The 19,788-nt window shown below is 53.8% G+C and overlaps 1 protein-coding gene across 23 annotated transcripts in view; it reads left to right on the forward strand.

The window, feature by feature from the left end:
- The window catches only part of LRRC27 (leucine rich repeat containing 27), a 50,300-nt gene that overhangs the window by 19,971 nt on the left and 10,541 nt on the right, over positions 1-19,788 (forward strand). For 9 of the 23 annotated variants that reach the window (XM_077947884.1, XM_015148478.3, XM_028827045.2 and 6 more), the window contains 6 exons: positions 1,557-1,709; positions 4,714-5,086; positions 8,281-8,427; positions 11,777-11,873; positions 16,746-16,864; positions 19,583-19,706. In XM_077947884.1, the coding sequence (XP_077804010.1) occupies positions 1,557-1,709; positions 4,714-5,086; positions 8,281-8,427; positions 11,777-11,873; positions 16,746-16,864; positions 19,583-19,706 (1,013 nt within the window). Of the gene's footprint in view, positions 1-1,536; positions 1,710-4,713; positions 5,087-8,280; positions 8,428-8,555; positions 9,368-11,776; positions 11,874-12,770; positions 13,008-16,745; positions 16,865-19,582; positions 19,707-19,788 lie in introns of those variants that run through there. The other 14 variants (XM_077947881.1, XM_028827041.2, XM_077947880.1 and 11 more) reach the window with 6 other exon arrangements.

Here is a 19,788-nt window from a genome sequence, read left to right on the forward strand (position 1 = left end):
AGGCGGAGCTTGCAGTGAGCTGAGATCTGGCCACTGCACTCCAGCCTGGGCAACAGAGCAAGACTCTGTCTCAAAAAAAAAAAGAAAGAAAGAACAGTTGAGACCATGCATAGTGGCTCATGCCTGTAATCTCAGCACCTTGGGGCGCCAAGGCGGGAGGATCCTCTGAAGCCAGGAGTTTGAAACCAGCCTGGGTAACACAGTGAGACCCCATCTCTACAAAAAGTAAAATAAAATAAAATTAGCCAGGTGCAGTAGTGTGTGCCTGTGTTCGTAGGTACTTAGGAGGCTGAGGGGGGAGGCTAACTTGAGCCCAGGACTTCAAGGCTGCAGTGAGCTCTGATTGCACCACTGTACTCCAACCTGGATGACAGGGTGAGACCCTCTCCCTAAAAAAACAAACAAACAAAAAAAACACAAAAGAACAGTTGGGTTAAATTGTGCCTTTGTAAATGGAACAAGTTATGGCTGGAACCCTTACACAGGTTTAGAGAAAACAGAATCACAAATTTATACCTCAAAGAACAGAGAGAATTTAAGCTTTTTAAAGAAGGAGTTTGGGTGTGTTTGAAGACTAAAAATGGATGACAAGATAATACAAAGTCACTTGCCACAGGATTTGATAAGGAAACTAATTTCATTTAGATAGGCAGCTTCTAGTTTAGTCTCTGTTTTCCAACTGGACCATGGAGCTCAGGGCAGAGCCCATTAACGGACAGGGCCAATAAAGCGTCTGCAGTTTTTAGATCCTAATACTTACCCTATGTGAAAAGCAAGCTCAACTGAAAGGCAGAACAAATACCCCAAATCTAAGCATCCGTCTTTCACACTGAACCCTGGCTCCCCCAAACTGGGAAACTCCACAGGACTAGGGCCCCTGCAGTGCTTCCCCAGTGCTCCTCATTCCAAGGACTTCACCCCGAGCCTGGGGAGTGACCCAGCCCCCATCAACCCACTGCCCACCATGGGAGCCTTATCTCTCAGTGGCCATCATTTCCACAGCCTCCAAGTGTTCAAATAATTTCCATTTTTAGTGACATTTCACATTTGTGGAGCCCTTGTATTTTGTTTTCTTCTAATTAAACACGATTTTCTTCATTCGCTTGAACATATTTAAATGGCTACTTTGAAGTCTTTGTTAAACCCAACATCTGGGCCTCCTCGAAGACAGTTTCCATTGTCTGCTCTTTTCCTGCGTGTAGGGTACCTTTTCCTTTTCTTTGCATGTCTTGTAGTTTTATGTTGAAAATGGGCATTTTAGATAATATAGCAACTTCGTATTCTGAATTTTACAGAATTGTGATGGTGGTTGTGGCTGCTTCTGTTTGTTTGATTTTATTTATTTGTTTTTTGGTAACTATCCTGGTCTTAATTTGTAGAATCTGTCTCCTGCAGAGTTACCTTTAAAGCAGATCTTAGACTCTGTTAACATCATTGTACCCCAAATACTGAGTAGAATCATATTTTAAAATGTGAAAAGTTACTATTATTTGTTCCTCATTTTCATTTCAAGAATGGTATATAAAATGCTGGCAGTTTTTTTTTCTCCACTGCAGGGAGTGTAACCACACTGAAAGCACTGAACTTAAGACACTGCCCTCTGGAATTCCCTCCGCAGCTCATTGTGCAGAAGGGATTGGTGGCTATCCAGCACTTCCTGCGGATGTGGGCAGTAGAACACTCTCTCCCCAGAAACCCAGCTTCTCAAGGTTCGTAGGAGGTGATTTACGACAAATCACATTAACGTTGAAGTTACAGCTTTTTAAAATCAGGTTAGAACCTGTCTTCTCTTCAGTAACATCCCGAGACGTACAGGAGCCATGTGTCCTCTGCTGAGTTGACACAGTGTACACTGATCTCAGGCCAACTCAGTCATCTCTGTGTCTTTTCCTTGGTTCTGTAAATCTGGGCACATTATGGATCCTGTCTTGAGTGGATTTTGGTAGAATTTTATTGTGATCGATCAAATGAAACAGTTATCACCTCCAAGCCACCCACAGGCAGCTGCTTCAGGAATGACTCGATGCTCCATTAGACACTCGACTCTCCATTAGACAGTGATTTTAAAATAAGCACAATGGAATAGTCCTCCTTCCTAGCGAGGTACAAGGAAATTGGCAGGAAAATGGCCCTGTAGACACGTTTTATCTAATCACCTCGTCGGTGGGTGCTCACTAACCTGTTCCATTCTTTCAACATACTGACCAGCCAGGTATTTTCAGATGCTCATGATGTGTTCTGGTCTTGAGTATGCATTGTAGTTACACTTGGAAAAAGCAAAGTTAAATGGTGATAAAGGAGAATCATAATGAAGGCTCGCCAAAAAAGTTCATATTCTGAAATATTTTCAGAATATTTAAAATTTTACTATTTGTGATGTACTTTGATACTTAAGAAAAATGCATATGTTTGGAACAATTAGCCGAGATAATTATATATATGTTGTAATTGAATTGTGTAAATAATTAGGTCTTTGTAAATAACTGACCTTGCACTTTTGACCCAGATGGCCTCTATTTGGAAATTATTTTAAATGATTAAGAATCAGCAGTTGGCCCTGTGCTTGCTGAGTTGTTTGTAAACATATTTTAACCAGGTTGTAGTGTCCTCCGTTGGTGCATCGCACTGAAGCCGCCTGGCTCTGGCACCCTTGACCCTGACGCTGCCAAGATGTTGTGATAAGAATAGAAAAAGAAAATTAGCCGCTGGACTGGAAGTGTGGAGGGCACTGGGCACCTGGCAGGAGTGGTGACAAGTAGCTGAGGGCATGGGGTGGCAGAGGAGAGGTAGGACCAGGACCTGGAGACAGCCGGGACAAGGATGGAGGGGCAGAACCGTCAGGCACAGCCGGAGCCAGGACGTAGGTGGCTCAGGGGACACAGGCTCCGCTGGAGGATCAGGATAAAAAAGAGAAGTTGAAGGTTCATTCTGATTGAAGGAGACTAAAGGAATAGGAAACTGGATGTGATGCTTCATCCTAAATTGGATCCTGGGCCAGGACAAATATGATACAGGACATTACTGGAACAGTATGAAGGCGTGAGGAAGGCCAGCCAGTGAATGACAGAAGTCAGCGATGGGACGCTTCTGGTTGGTGAATCGCTATGGTGATGTGTGAGTGTCTCCATCTGAGGGTGGAAGGGCAGGATGTCTGAAGTTACGCTTGAGTGTTTGAGGACATGCAGGAGCACCCCCAGACAGAGAGGCAGGGGCGGGCAGGCTCGCGGGGGCAGACAGCCTCGGGGGCCAGGCAGCAGCGGCTGCTGAGGGAGTGCAGGGCCCACCAACTTAGCAGAGTTCTTGCAACTTTTCTGTAAGTTTGAAAAAAATACATTAAGTGACTGGTCAAAAATAAATATTTTCTAACTCTTCTCTATTAGTTTTTAGGGCCACCTGGAGTGATTTTTCAGCTACTATGTACATTTTTAGCACTTTGCCCTTTCAATTACTTTAAAACCTCTTTTTGCTGGCCGGGCGCGGTGGCTCACACCTGTAATCCCAGCACTTTGGGAGGCTGAGGTCAGGAGATCGAGACCATCATGAGGTCAGGAGATCGAGACCATCCTGGCTAACACGGTGAAACTCCATCTCTACTAAAATACAAAAAATTAGCCGGGCGAGGTGGCGGGCGCCTATAGTCCCAGCTACTCAGGAGACTGAGGCAGGAGAATGGCGTGAACCTGTGAGGCGGAGCTTGCAGTGAGCCAAGATGGTGCCACTGCACTCCAGCCTGGGTGACAGAGCGAGATTCCATCTTTAAAAAAAAAAAAAAGAAAAAAAAAGTCTTTTTGCTGGTATCCCATTTTTCCTGTCTGCTTACATTTTCATGAATTTCAGATTTGTCTCTGGCCCCAACCGCAGGCAGATTGTTCAAATATGCATGTTTCTAGTCACTTGTGCCCCAGGGGAAATTTTACAGCTTCTTAGGACGTTTTGAAGCATGTTTGCCCATTTTTTAAAACTTTTCCTTTCAAACTTAAGACCCTGAGCATGCAGCAGTCAGGAGTGTCTGGCAGCCAGGGGCGTGATGTCCATGCACCTGTGTCCACTGCCATGGCCACCTGGGGTCTCACTCAGCCTTCAGGTCGTGATGGGCACGTGCTGGGAGAAGACTGGCCACTAGGTCCCAGTGGCTCCCGAAGTGCCTGGAGCACCTCCCTGAAGTCATGTTTTGAGAAAGTCAACAAAAGCATCACCAAACAAGAAAAGCAGGCATAATGGGCTAAACATTACTTAGAAATAAAGATTCTAAGTGATCTGAGGGGAAGCAGAAATGTTGATTAAATGTGGTGAGATTACCCTGTGTACACATACAAAAAGTCCCTACAAAGTGGTAAGGCCTATGTGGGAAGGTCACGCGTGTCTGGCGGGGCCTGCGTGGGAGAGTCGGGTGCGCCCGGCGGGCCTGCGTGGGAGGGTCAGGGGCGCCCGGCGGGGCCTGCGTGGGAGGGTCCCAGTGTGCTTCTGGCAGTGTTGTTTCCATTCCCTCCGCGTGTAACTGCTTTGCGTGCCGCAGCGTAGAAGCCTAGCATGGTGCAGGTGGGGTGACAGGAATTGTTTGGATTGACAGGGAATATGGTGGCCATGGAGGATCTGGGCACCCAACCCCCCACCACCCAGGTGCTCTTCACAGAGGCTCCATCACTGGCTTTGAGTGAGTCATAGAGGAATGGCGTTGATGGTAGCTGCTAAAGCGATTTCTTCCTCTACCAGAGGCTCCACCGGTTAAAGAGATGACCCTCCATGACCTCCCGAGCCCAGGATTGGAGTTGTCCGGAGACCACGCATCTAACGAAGGAGCTGTGAACGCTCAGGGCCCAGAGAGGGCTGTGATGAAAGAGAAGGCCGGCTTTCTCCCGCCTGTGGAAAAGCCAGACCTGAGTGAGCTCAGGAAGTCTGCTGACTCCTCAGAGCAGTGGCCCAGCGAGGAGGAGATCAGGCGCTTTTGGAAGCTGAGGCAGGAGATTGTTGAGCACGTGAAGGCAGACACTCTGGGAAATCAGCTCTTACCGAGGGAATTACCTCCAAATCTCAAGGCGGCCTTGAACAGCGAGAAAGAACTGCCAAAGCCAAGACACGTTTTCAGGTAAAACTTAAAAGCAACAGGGATTTTCTTGATCTTTGCAAATTCATACAATTATTTTAAATTATCTTTTAAAACATCAGGTCCAGCTTTTAAAGTGTCCCTCCACATTGCCGCTGTTTACTGTGCGGCAAATGCCGGTCCCGGGTTTAGGATAATGGGGACCTGCATCAAGCCCAGCGCGTCTGTGTCAGAGCCCAGTCCATTCAGAAGCTGAGTTTGCCAAGGTTGAGGATGCGCCCAGGGAAAAGAAACACAAGTGACAGTAAGATCTATGGCCTGTGCTTTCTCCAGAGAGAGCTTTGAGGACGTCAGCGTTTAAAGGAGAAACAATGGGCAGCAGGGGAAGGAGGATAGAAAAGTAAAAGTGGGGGCAGGTGGTGAGCCAAGTGGTCACATTCCTGTGGGGCTTCGATCAGCGCTCACTGAATCCACATTTTACCTGTGAAAAGAGAGGAGTTGGGGGAAAGGTCAGTTATGCAGAAAATAAATGGCAGCTGCCTGGGGACAAAAGGAAGGCAGTCATTGTGCGGCCCGCTTCCCAAGCTTACCTTTCCCTTTGGCACAGTGAGTTTGGGGCCGAGATTTTATTTTCCTTTCACACCCAGGGCGAGGGTCCCTGGAAAACAGGCTCTGCAGAGGCTACATGAGAGAAACACTGAGTCATGGGTGCGGCAGGGCGTGCGCCTACACATATAGGAGGTGTGTATCTGTGGTGTGCGTGTGTGTGCCTGTGTGTGTATAAATATCTAGAGAGAGAATGCTGTAAAATAACAGTTGGTGAATCTAGATCATGCATTCTCGAGAGGCACATTGTCATAGCCAAGGGGACAACAATGGCTTAAGGGGGGTGCAGATTCTGGGAGGCCGTGGTGGTCTGTGGGCCCTCAGGCTCCACGCAGCAGCCAGCATGGGCAGGCGCACGATGGCACCAGACCTTCCGGGAGGCGTCGGCATGGAGCGCTCGCGGCCCTGATCTTTCAGCTGTCCTGTAGGTTTGAACATTCAAAACAGAACAAAACCAACCTTGGAAGCATTACTAACAAATTAAAGTGTAGGATGTCCTGGCAGCACGCACGGCAGGTTCCCAGCTTCAGTGAGGCCTCGGAGGCTCCAACACACTCGTGATGTTCTCAGTCCACACAGTTGCGCGGTGAAAGGGCAGGAATACGCTGGGCCTGCTGCTTAGAATCCTCTTTTCTCCCCTCCTCCCTTCATTTATTTATTTGTTGTTAGGAACTCTAATAATAGTTAATCCAAGTGAATTGTGGTATGCTTATTAGTAGTACTTACAATTTGATCGATACGTCAGATTTGGATACTAGACCCTAGCCTTCGGAGATTGCTTTGGGTGGCTTGGGAGCTGGAGCAGAGAACTGGAGCCTCTGGCAGGAAGCCTCAACCTGGAGCCCGTGCCCCATGGTTGGGGGGCCCTGAATGTTGTCTTCCCCCTCTGCTGCCTCTGCCCAGAGTGAGCCATAGAGAGCTGCTCTGCCTCAGCTTTCCCACGGGGGTGGTTGTGATGTCACATGCATTATCGGGGCCTCAGTTTCCCCACTTGGTCGGGTTGTCATGGGGTCATAAGTATTAAGGAGAAGCTCTGAGATTATGGCCCTGGTCCACGCTCGGAATGGTGGCCCTTCCTGAGGGTCTGGGACTCGGGAAGCTGGCGCTGTTCTGTGTTCTCTGGCTGGGGAGCAGTGGGCATGGTGGGAGCAGCAGGCCCAGTCCAAGGTGACTCGCGTGGCCTGGGCCTGTTTATGAGGCTGAGTGCTCGTGTCCAAAATACTTACAAGAAAAGTAATGTTATGTAAAAATCGTAGGTAAATAATGGTCTGGTCCTGAAATCCCACAATTATAATGGGAGGGAATAAAAGCATTCTGAAGTCATCAGACACGGAGCTGGAGTATGACGGAGCATCACTGCCCCAGCCTAATTCTGACATCCAGCAGGCCTTCCTCTGGGGCACCTCCTCCACACTCCTCCGGACCCTGAGACCACAAGGGGAAACCTGGTGTTCCATAGAGCCCGGGCCACCTGCCCTTCCAAAAGCAGCAAGTTAAATAAAGGCCAGTGCCCAATACGCAGCCCAGGTGACCCCTGTCCCATAGCACAGGCCGTGCCTGCCTTCTCTGCTCTGCTGGGACAGTCACTGCTGTTCCCGTGCAGATGGGGAAGGCGAGGGTGAGAGGTCGTGCAGCGTGGGGGCGGGGGTGTGGGCCAGCCTCCTGGGACGTGGCCACCAGGCATGATGCTTGGTTGTGGCCTCCCAAGATGTGCTGCTGGTGTGAGGCTTGCACAGGGCAGGTCTGGAATGGGATGGGCCTTTCTCCTCTGGGCGAGGTGTTGGTTCTGGAGGGAAGACCAGGCAGGGCTTCCCGTTGTGTTTCTCAAGCTGCTTTGGTGCAAGGGTCGTGGCGAGGAGGTGTCATGTTCTGGAACCTGGCTGGCTGTCAGTCCTGGGCTCAGAGCCCCTATCTCTGGCCTGGTTTTCCCCAGGCGTTTTCCCTGGGAGGAAACACCAGGGCACACCTATCAGCTCCCTCTCTTGGGCAGGGAGAGGGAGTCCCCAGCACCGTGAGGCCCCACGGTGTTACTGGCTGTCCCCTCTGCTGTACTGCGGGCTTCCTTCAAGCAGGACCCAGTATCTGACCCTGCCTGAATGTGTGTATGGAGGCCAGGCGCCTTCTGATGGCCTTGCCTGCCCCGCCCCTGCCCCCACATCACCCAGCAGCAGGATTCCGACCTGCTGTATCGTCACCCCGTGCACCTGAACTCCAGGCACGTCACATCCTCCAGCCCGGGTGAGCTGCTGGCCAGGACCCCTGCTTCTGTGGGCATCTGTCCAGCTCAGACAGGGGGTGGCATCGGTCTCAAGCAGGTCAGGTGCAGCTGCCGAGGCTGCATGTCCTTCAGGTGCATTTCCCAGGCTGACTGTCAAGCGTCCTGGGAAAGTAGCTGGCTGGCAGTGGGCGCATTGGGACAATGTCGTGCTGCCATCCATGCATCTTCATTACATGTCCTGAAATCAACAGTCAAGACTGTGGACTCTGTGGGGTGACTGCAGCTTCTAGTTGTGGTAGTTGTTCTGATGAGCAGATGAGCCACAGGCCCTCCTTTTACATTTCACATGTTGTATGAGTTACCGTCACAGGGTTTTGTTAAACATTCGGCTAAAAATACTCTGTAATTTTAGAAGGAACATGGCCTCCTCCAGGGACATCTTACCCGACCTCTTGTCACCGTACCAAATGGCGATCCGAGCAAAAAGACTGGAAGAGAGCCGAGCGGCGGCACTCCGAGAGCTCCGGGAGAAGCAGGCTCTGATGGAGCAGCAGAGACGGTGAGTCCACACAAGGCGGGGGTCCGCGCAGCCGGCCCAGTGCACCTGGAGCTGGGGCTGGGCTGTGATTTTATGGCAGCCCTTGTGGAAGTGTTTAGTTAGTTCTCCCCTCACTGATGCTGATCCAGGATCCATCTCCTCCTCACCTGGAAGCCAAGCCGCACATGCCCCTGTGGTCTGCAGCGCCGTGCATGGGCTCGCTTGTTTGCAGCCCCGAGGCCTCCGTGTGGGGCAGGCGCAGGTGCTCATGGTCTGCAGGGCCTTGCATGCATGGGCTCCCTTGTTTGCAGCCCCGAGGCCTCCGTGGGGGGCAGGCGCAGGTGCAGTGCTTGTGGTCACCCCCTTGTGTCCGTCTTTGCCCTGGCTTCCTCACGACACCTGCCTGCTTGCTTGTCCTTTTCCCTCGTTTCTTGTTTTTCCTCAGTCCTCTCCTCCTCACTTTCCCTGGAGTGTCCCAGGCCCTGCCATAGTCGTCGGGGAGGTTCATTCTTGTGTTGCTGTGACCGCCACCAGTGCCACCACCTTGTGAGGCGTGTCGGCCAACGTGCTCAGTGTCCTCAGTGTCTTCTCTGCCCTCCAGCTCCACTGACCACCTGGCTCCACCCATCCCTGGGCCCCAGGAGTCCGGCCGGCATGGACCGCAGCCATAGCACCCCTGTGGCCCTCACTTGGTGGTTGGCTTTGGCCAGTGGGGGCTCCCAGCAGGAGGCCAAGGAGGAAGAGGAAAGCGAGGGCCTCGTCTTTACTTGCCCGGCTTCTCTCTGAGCTGCCTGGAGCTGGCCGAGTCCAGCCTCTCCCTCCTTCTGGGTTCCGGCAATCTCTCCTTCCCTGGTCTGTCCTGCGGATAGCTGCAGCCCGGCCCTGACTGGCACAGGGCTCCTGCACTGCCCCTGTGGCTCACCTGCTCCCTCCCCAACATGAATAAACCCTCCTGAAGCCACCCCATTGTGTGTGTGCTGTTTTCTCTTGGGACCATGTGATAGGGACCGTGTTTAGCACACAGATTCTGTGATTGTCCATAGCTGTCACCTGATGTCCAGACAGACATTGTAGTTGGTTGTCTTTTTTTCAGTGAAAATATGAGTGAGGTGAAGCCCTCCGAGCTGGTCCCCTGCCCTAGGCTGTCATATTGATGGGCAGGGATGAGGCTGACTGACTGCTCTAGGGCTGTCCTAGGACATGGGAGTGTGGTCTGGGCTGCTCCAGAAAGCCCATCACTGTGGGACCAGGTCTTGCCAGCCACAGGCCACAGCTGCTGGGGCCCAGGGAGCACTGGGAAGGCTTTCCTTTGGTGCCCATCAGTCGCCCCACACTGTCCCTCGGGGTAGCTCTACAGAGCCGGGCCCGTCCCTCACTGCGAGGTGAGCCCCTCAGGATCGGCCCTGCCTGTCGAGCATGCCAGCTGCCCTCCCCTCTCTGTGTGCCCCAGCAGGCACCGCCCTTCCCTGCTGCAGGCGGGTCCCACTCCTGTTCGGCTCTGCCAATTTCAGGGCACCATTTTCTGAAGTGGGCGGTCCAGATACCTGCCCTGTTGACTCCTCAGGTATCACTTGCCATGCCAGGAGGCTGTCTGTGGGAGTCCCACTCACCCGCACCCTCTTGGCCATGGCTGTGATGGAGGTGATTGTGGTGAGACCTTCCGCAGGCACAGCCCCTGCCTTAGGCTCTTGGGGCACCACCAACTGCGGTGGGCAGAAAGAGCACTCTCACCCCCAAACATCAGGCTCATCCCACACCTTCATGGAAGAGAAGTTCTTGGATACAAAGAGCAAGTGAACCCTCTCTTCTTTATTTTCCTGCCTGGAGCCCAGAGCCAGTGTCCTGCAGTCTCCTAGTGAGCAGCTCCACAGGCCTGTTCGGAGGGTCCAGACCCAGCAGAGCCGGCCCCTTCACATCAACCCTGTGAACAGCGTCACGCCTTTGTATGACCAGAAGACAGTGACACTAAGTGGGGGCCCTCGTCCAGGAGCGCAGCGGGGCCAGTGCCACACACGGTGCTGAGTGGGGACATGGGGGGCACCAACCTGGCTGGGGCTGGGGGTTGGGGCCTGGGACCCACTCAGGCAGGTGTTAGGACATGGCCTTACCTGAGGCAGCTGGTGAGACCACCTGTGCCCTGAGGTGGCACCGGGGGAGGACACGGCCAGGCTCTGATTCCTGGCAGCACCGACTCAGGATGGAGCCCTCAGCAGGAAGGTGGTCAGAGGTGGGCCATAGGCCGGGCGGAGCCTAGGAGGGCTGAGCTGCTGTGACCACAAGGAAGGAAGAGCAGAGGTCGGGTGGAGGTGTCGGGGAAAACCCAGGCTAGGGCCCAGGCATCCAGGATGATGATGGGAGAGACAAGAGGAGGCCAGATCTGGGGGCAGGATGGAGAGGGGGTACCAACCACAGGAGTCCTGCATGCTGGAGATGTGGCCTTCCGGGGGTGGAGCCCTGGGCCTGGGCGATGGCTCTTAGGGACCTGATTCCACCCCAGCCACACACGAGGAGCCCAGCCCAGCCACAGATGTGGGCGTTACTTGGGATGTTCACAGTCCTAGGCGACGAGCTGTGAGGAAGGAGCATGTGACTCTGGCTCAGGATTGGGGAGGCCTGAAGATGCCTGTTTTTGTCTTATTTTATTTTATTTTATTTTTATTTTTATTTTATTTTTTGAGACAGAGTCTTGCTCTGTCACCCAGGCTGGAGTGCAGTGGCGCAATCTTGGCTCACTGCAACCTCCGCCTCCCGGGTTCCAGTGATTCTCCTGTCTCAGCCTCCCGAGTAGCTGGGACTACAGGCGCCTGCTACTACACCTGGCTAATTTTTTGTATTTTTAGTAGAGATGGGGTTTCACCGTGTTAGGCAGGATGGTATCGATCTCCTGACCTTGTGATCCACCCGCCTCGGCCAGATGCCTGTTTTTAAAAGTGAAACTCAAGTGTCTGCAGGGAGAGACCTAGAGACAAGCATTCAGATCTTCCACAGACAGACCTTATGTCGACAAGTACCTGCAGCCAGGCACCCCCACCGGTCGTGCAGTGCTTGCGGTGGCAGTCCCAGCTGGTGCCCTTACCTGAAAGGGGTCGTGATGCCTTTTCCTCGGTCACTGGGTGGGGCTGGCCCCCAGCGTCAGTCAGTGCTGGCAGCACCAACACACAGAGCTTCGGGATAGAACCCGGCATTCCCGGCTCTGCCCAGACGTGCTGGGAGGAAGAGGCTGTGGTTCAGACTCCCACCCAGGGCATGCACACCCCCAGCCTGTGCTCCCTGGAGACAGGTGCACCACAAGCTGTAAAATGACACAGAAATCCTGTAGCCTTGGCTCAAAGCTGCCTGTAACTTATGACATTAACCTTCCCTTCTCCAGAGAGAAAAGGGCACTGCAGGAGTGGAGAGAGCGAGCCCAGAGGATGAGGAAGAGGAAGGAAGAGCTCAGCAAACTCCTGCCTCCACGGAGGAGCATGGTACGGCAGGTGTGGGCGGCGACCGGACACTAGTCCAATCCCGGGGGTGGGTGGGTGCTCACACGCATCCCTGTCTGTGGAGGATGAGCCCAGACCTGGGGAGGAAGCTGCTTGTGCAGGCTGCTGGCTGGTGGGGCTGGGTTGGAGTGCAGCATCCAGAACCATTGCTCACTGCCCAGCCGGAGGGGACAGCTTCCTGCCCCAGCCTTGAGGGCTTGCCTCTCGGCTCACTGACTTTTGGCTCTTGTCTGAGGAATTAGAAGCTCAGAGGGAAGGGGGAAGAGGAGATGGGGGAAAAGATTCAAAAGATAAAAAGCAGCTGAGGTTGAGGTGGGCCCTACAGAGGTCTCTCTGGGCTCCTCACCCTTGGTCTCTGGACCTCGGGGCAGGCAGTTTCCCTAGAAGCCAAGATTGCCAGCTCTCCTAAGCTATGGGACATGGGATATCCCCAGACTGTATGGGGTCTTAGTCCAGCCGGGCACAGGACAGTGGGCACAGGGCAGTGGGCACAGAGCTGCAGGCATGGGCCATGGGCACAGAGTAGTGGGAGCTGGTGGCTCCTCCCTCCAGAATGCACCTGGCTTGCTTCTCTGTCCTGTGAGCGTAGTTAGGCAAATGTGCCTTTGAATTTGGTCACAGATGTTTCTTTGGTTCTTTCTTTTAAGAAATGCTCCCTGTGTGTTACTTTGAAAGGCCAGGGGTTGCCTCTGCAGCCCCCTTAGCTGGGGTGAGGCCCCCGAAGGCTTCACCCCACAGCAGAGCGCGTGGTCATGTGGGCCTGCAGGCGTGGACTGCTGGGACAGTTCAGGACTGTTTCCTTTTTTTAACTTTGTGTTGAACTAGTTTTTGACTTACAGGAAAGTTGCAAAAATAGTGTTTCCATCTCCCCCCACCCAGCTTCCCTGATGGTGACATCTTACATAACCTCAGAACAAGGCTCAGAGTTAGGAATTCACGGTGTCCAACGCGGTGGATAAACCAGGACTGCACCTCCTCACCCTTCTCAGGTCCCTGGTCCCACAGGACATTCAGTCATCATCTTTGCTGTCACCTTTTTCCTAATTTCCCCAATATGTGGAAAAGTTTAAAAATACATATTTTGCCACTTCCCGGAATAAAAATACTTGCACAATTAGACATCACTAAGAATGCTTTCAGAGCTGAATTATAGCAAAACTATGGGAAACTTAAATGCCAACAGATGGAGACGGCTAAATCGTCACGTCCAGACCATGAGCTCCCTCTGTGGCCGACAGAAGGGTGGTCAGTGACCATATCCACCGGCCTGAAAGTGTCTTGAAGAATCGTTGTAAGTGAAAACAGCACAATTTGCAGGACAGTGCACAAAAACTCACTTTGTTCTGGAAGAATGTACAGCAAACCAATGGCTGCGGAGGGGCTGTGGCTCCGGGGAGGGGACTCAGAGGGGTCAGTGCTGCCACAGTGTGTGCTTCTGAGTCCTGTGAGCCCATCACAGCGAGAGTGTATGCAGTTTCTTAAAAAAGAAAAAAATAGGTTTTCTAGAAACTCACCCATCATGAGATAGAGCAGTTCAGTCAGCGAGTATCGATGGCCTGCTCTGAGCAGGGAAGGGCCAGGCACAGGCTCTGCCCGCGGGAGCGCACACCTCGTGCAGAAGCAGACCCTCAGCCGTGGCAGCAGGCAGAGCTCCGTGGTAGCTGGCTGCTGTTCTGCACCCCCCACCAGGCCCTGGGTGAGGCAGCTGAATGCACGGAGAGGCCTGCTGCTGCCCTGTGCCGCCCTCTGGGCCTGCGCTGCCCCAGGCACTGGTGAGATACTTGGTATGGCCCGGAGTGCTGTCGGCAGAGTCCAAGGGAAAATCTTTGTGCCTAAACGTTCGTGTCTAATATACAAAGAATGGCTACTAATTGATTTTAAAAATTTGAGAATCCAGTAGAAGAAATGGGCAAAAAGTATGGCAGGCAGTCCACAGAAGAGGAAATCCAAGCTACCGTAAAGACATGAAAAGATGCTCAGTCTGCGAGGAAAACGTAGGGTGGACGTGAGGTGCAGGCGCCTGTGTGGTCGGCAGGAAGGAGCCGGGGTGGAGCAACGTGGGAAGGAGCCGGGGTGGTGGCGCAGCATGGGAAGGAGCCGGGGTGGTGGAGCAGCGTGGGAGGGAGGGGGGAGTGGAGCAGCGTGGGAGGGAGGGGGGAGTGGAGCAGCGTGGGAGGGAGGGGGGAGTGGAGCAGCGTGGGAGGGAGGGGGGGTGGAGCAGCGTGGGAGGGAGCCGGGGAGGTGGAGCAGTGTGGCAGGGAGCGGGGGGGGGGGGGTGTGGAGCAGCGTGGGAGGGAGCGGGGGCGGGGTGGAGCAGCGTGGGCGGGAGCCGGGGGATGGAGCAGCGTGGGAAGGAGCCCGGGTGGTGGAGCGTGGGAAGGAGCCGGGGTGGTGGAGCAGCGTGGGAAGGAGCCGGGGTGGTGGAGCAGCGTGGGAAGGAGCCGGGGTGGTGGAGCAGCCGTGGGAAGGAGCCGGGGTGGTGGAGCAGCCGTGGGAAGGAGCCGGGGTGGTGGAGCAGCGTGGGAAGGAGCCGGGGTGGTGGAGCGTTGGATAGGGCATGGAGGCTGCTGCCACCAGCTGCTCGGAATGCATCTTTTCAAGTTAAGAACGTGTTCTTCTTTGAACACATTTAGAAGTCCATGTTTTAGAAATAAAAGCAATAATATAAGCATGTATATACACAGATGTGTATCTGTGTATTTCATATTGTTGGAGAGACCAGCGTAAATAAATAAAACTCCGATTTCCATGTCCGTAACAGGGAAGTGGTTCCATGCATCGGCCCGGGGAGCGCGAGCTCCCAAGCTCCGGCCTCCCGGCTCCCTGCAGCTGGGCAGGAGGACACAAGAGGGCGCCACAGCCCCAGGCGGCCGCTGCTGGGTGGATCCCATTGGCCAGTGGCACCCACGGGCTGGGCTGGGCCGGGTGGGCCTGGGGAATCATGGCCACTGGCTTTGCAGCCTGGTCCTGGGGTGTGCCCCCCTGCCCTGCATGTGCTTTTGCCAATCCGTCACTGTGAGGTCACACCCCGAGTACATTCGATGGGGTGGGAGCCTTGAGGCTGCAGCTGAAGAAAGGGCTGCAGAGCTAAAGCCTGTGGCTGGGTAAAGCCTGGGGCATCACCTGCTTTGTGAAAAGCACTTCTCTTCATGTCGGTCTGAAACCAGCCATGACTCAGCCCATATTTTGGGCTTCAGATCAATTGCATGTTTGACACTCAACAGATAAACCCTGGCGCAAAGCCCATTGCATGCCACCAAAGCGGCAGCCTGTCGTAGACTTCGCCTGTGTGTTCATGTTTATATTTGCTTCTTTGCTTGCTCACTCGAGATCTGGATGTTCGAAAAAGTCTTCCTTCTCTATACTTTAGAGTGGGAGTAAAGTGCGGATGGGTGGGCTTCCCTCCAAATACATACTTTTAATGTCTTTTAAAATAAAATTAAATGTCTGATTTTAAAAGAAAAAAACACCCACTGAATTTAGCCTTTATTTATTTATTTATTTTTGAGACAGGCTGGAGTGCAGTGGCGCAATCTTGGCTTACTGCAACCTCTGCCTCCCAGGTTCAAGCGATTTTCCCGCCTCAACCTCCTGAGTAGCTAGGACTACAGGCGTGCACCACCACATCTGGCTAATATTTTGTGTTTTTAGTAGAGGCGGGGTTTCACCATGTTGGCCAGGCTGGTTTTGAACTCCTGACCTCAAGCAGTCCGCCCACCCCAGCCTCCCAAAGTGCTGGCATTACAGGCGTGAGCCACTGTGCCCGGCCAGGATTTAGCATTTGTTCTTTTCTTTCTGTTGGAAGAATCTTTGGGAGAATCCTGATCACCTGAAAGTGTCCCAGCTCTCAGTCAGCCAAGAGTTTCCTCTGCTGTGTCTGCAGCCTGTGCCTTGCTTTATGGTGGGGTGGGAGGGATAGGGAAAGGTTGGTGGGTGGTCCCTGGTCCTCCCTGCCTCCCATCTTTCCACCCTTTCTGGTTGCCAAATACTTTTTAAGTGTCAGGCATGTACTAGGGTTAAGCTAATGGCCAGACAAGGGCCCAGGCCTGGAAATTCATTTAGAGGAGAGAACGGCAGAAGAGTTCCAGACATCATCTCGGTAAATGCTAAACGGATCCTACAAGTCTCCACATTGCAGTAGCCCCTGGTTGGAAGTTCTTCTCTCCCACCCTGTTGCCAGGGTTCCCTCCTACCTGTTTTTGTCATCCTACGGTTTCTGACAGTCCCAGGGAACACAACAGACACACACGTGCACACTGCACACTGCACACTGCAGGCACCCACACAGGCCCAAAGCTCCCTGAGGTCCGGAGGGGTCAGCATGGCTCTCAGGTGTGTCCACTGGAGGCAGCAGCGAGCAGCATTGGTCACACCGCCCTTGGGGTCCTGACCTCCTGCCTAGGGTGCACATCACAGCGAGTGTCGGGTCCCCCCAGGCTTCCCAGGCTCTGGCACTGAAGCTGGAGAAACAGATCTGGGGCCCCTGTGGAGAGGGGCCATCTCAGGACGCCTGTAGGAAGCCAGCCACTGCAGCAAACCTGGCGTGGGGGGCAAAAGGGCATGCAGGGCAGCCTTCTGAGCAACCCCAGGTTCCCCTCACTCTGCATCTTTGCCTCCTACCCCAGCCTTTGCTGTCAGGGAGGCCCCAGAAAGATGTCCAAACCGAGATCCCAGCAGGGCACGAGAGCTAGCCAAGACCTGGGGGGATGACCGCGTTACAGACACCATTACCCGGGGCGACCTCGGACCCACCTCTTCATGACGAGGAGCGAGTCTAACACACCTGGCAGGTTAGCTTTGTGGGAAAACAGCATTTACTGGGATTCCAGAAATGATCTCGTTGCGTTTTCCTAGGTGGCATCAAAGATTTCCTCTGCCACAGATCTGATAGATAACGGGAAAGTGCTACTGAATCCACTTAGAAAAATGAAACCAAGCAAAAAGAAATCGCCACGAGCAAGTCAAGAAATGAGGTTGGTAACTGCGACAGGGGCTCAGTCCTTCCAGGGCTCAGCCAGCCACCCACGGGCAGGTGCTGCTGTTGTTTATTTCATGAGCATGTACTGAGGAGCCCTGAACCTCCAGGCTGTGGTGGGCTCCAGGCTGTGGTGGGCTCCAGGGAGAGCCAGGTAAGCTTGGAAGATGGGGTCCTTGCCCTCAGGGAACTGCCGTCGCCCAGCCATGGTTCCTGTAGGTCACCAGGATACAGAGTGCTGCCGAGCCCTCTGTAGTGGGTGCTGCTGTGGGCACTAAGGGGAAACGCAATCCGAGACCCACCCGCTGCAGTCCCTGCCATGCCCTCCCCACCGCACCCCCTCTGCCTCCCTCGGTCTTCTCATGCTGAGTTCTGATCTTACTCCTTCCCACCCCAGCTTCCTTAGACCTGACCCTCAGGGCCGCTCAGCCCTTCCCCTCATGGGGTGTTGGGTGAGGTGGCGAGGCCAGGCGTTGACCCAGGTGAAGGGGACCCAGGCAAGGTAGCCACCATGCGGTGGAGGAAACAGCCAGAATCGAGAAGCTGTGTTGGGAAGCACTTGAGACATTTTGATTTTGAGTCCCTGGCCAGGGGATGGCCAGGCTGCTGGGCAGGTTGTCGTCCCCGGGAGAGGCAGGCAACCACAGCCCCATCAGGCATCGCTGGTGGGCCACATAGGGGCCTGGAGTTCAGGAGAGCGGGGAGGGATATTTGGGAAGCCTGATGCTCACCTGGAACCAATGTGAGGGGAAGGGTAGGGGCTCAGAGACTTGCGCTTGGCAGCGGGGAATAGGGATGGATGGAGCAAATGGGGCTGAGGAGCACTGAGTGGCTCGACAAGTTCACGGGGCAGGACACAGTCCGCAGCGACTGCTGGACAGAGCAGAGTCAGGGCACAAGGCAAGGACAGAAGCTGGAGGCTGGTCCCTGGGTGGGTCCCTGTCTGGGCCTTGAGGGGAGGGGAGGGGCTTCGCTGGGAGGGTGACAGCAGCGGCTCAGAGTTCCCAGGGGCTCACCCCTCTCACCTCACAGCAGCTCGGGGGTCCGGGGTTCACCCCTCTCACCTCACAGCAGCATTCCTTTCATTTTCCACGGTCACAGCTTCTATAGCTGGGTTAGTGGCTGCGTCTTGGGGATGATCACTGGGCTCCCTAGTTGTCTGCACATCCTCTGAGCCGTGCGTGAGGACCAAGCTGACACGGAACCTCAGTGTGGACACGCCTTCTTGTCCAGGCATTTCATGCTGACTCTTCAGTTGGGCCCCTGCCTCACACCTCCCAGGCGTGCTGGGAAGCTGAGGGTGGCCTCAGGGAGACCACTGGAGACCCTGGGGCATGAGCACTGCTCTCCGGTGTCCCCATACTTTCCTGGCCGCTCTCTTCTGTCCTGCACCAGGCTCGCTGTGGCTCTCACTGAAGGCGCCTCAGTGGACTCAGAGGCCAGAGCAGAAGAGACTGTGGGGCCTGAGCTTGGAAGGGAAGGCCCCGGGCCTGGCCCCTGGCCCTGCTGCTGCTCAGCCTCCGTCTGCCAGGGGGCTCCCTACTCAGTTTACCATACCCTGGATCCCGGCTGTGGTGTAACAAACCTGGAGGAAGGGCGAGGTGGGATGAGATGTGGGTGACAGAGAATTTGTTCCTCTTGGAGACTGAGAGTATTTGGGGAAAATCTGCACGGCCAACTAGGTTGGATTAACTCCCCAGCCTTGTGAAAATGGCTTAGACTAAAACCATTTCGTCTCAAACATTTGAATGTTCTCTTATATCCTCCAAGGAGTTTACCTGCCATCTTTGGCCTTTAAAAAGCCCACAGCAGACCACAGTGGCCCGCTAACCCCCCATCACCCTGGGGCCCAGTGAGAGCTGGAGTCTGACACACTGACACAGAGCGTGCCCTGACCTGGGGGCTCTGTTCTGTAGGACTCCAGAGGGCGTCATGCTGTCTTTTCCATAGTTATTCTGAAAAACAAAGCAAAACCAGCACAAACCCTGCTGCTGGGAGAGGGTCTTCAAGGAGGCCCAGTGAGAGTGTGTGCCATTGTATTCACAGCAGTACGTGCACCCGCACCCGCACCCACACCCACACCACACCCACACTTGCATCTACCTCCACGCCCACACTTACATCCATGCCCACACCCTGGGGCCCCACACTCATGCAGACTGGAGTGGACCTCGCCACCCCACAGCTCACCTGCAGCAGATCCCTGGCTCTTTCTACCACCCTGAGTCATTGTCTTTAAAATTAAAGGAACCCCAAGCCCCTGAGCCCCAATAGTAACAGAGAAAACATGTTTAAAATCATAACTGAATACACTTTTCTGTTCATCTATTTAAGGATTTAGGAAAACCGTGTATTCCATGTGGGAACAAAAACCTGCTTTTCCCTTCATGTGACGCAGTGTGCAGTATCCTAAATGTGTCATATCTTAAATCAATGTGAGGTTTTTAAATAAGAATAGTGTGTGTTCTGGCAGCTTCTGAACTACTGAAGAAGGGATGGGAGAGGCAGCCCAGGCCCCAGGCGTGAGTCTGGAGGAGAGTGGGTGCCAGGGAGGCCCAGGGTAGCTCCACAGTAACTGGCCCTGCTGTGCGGGAGCCTCAGGACCGCTGTTTGGTCTGGGAAGAAAGGAACACGCTTTCTCCCTGGTTATGGTGGGAGTTGCTAGGATGAAAGTAAATGTGTCAAGTCATTTCCCTCATTGCCCTTTGTTTCTCAGTACCCTCCAGGAGGGAGATTTAGAAGAGAAGATAAAACAGCACATCCACCAAATGCATGAGCGAAGATTCCATGGCCCAGCCCCGCTGGAGGAGATGAGGAAGGCTGCCGAGGATCTGGAAATTGTAAGGATTTCTTGGTTCTGTTTAAAAATTGTGGGTTTTTTTGTTTTGTTTTGTTTTGTTTTTTATTTTTTTGAGATGGAGT

This window comes from Macaca mulatta, chromosome 9, assembly GCF_049350105.2.
Source record: "Macaca mulatta isolate MMU2019108-1 chromosome 9, T2T-MMU8v2.0, whole genome shotgun sequence".
NCBI lineage: Eukaryota > Metazoa > Chordata > Mammalia > Primates > Cercopithecidae > Macaca > Macaca mulatta.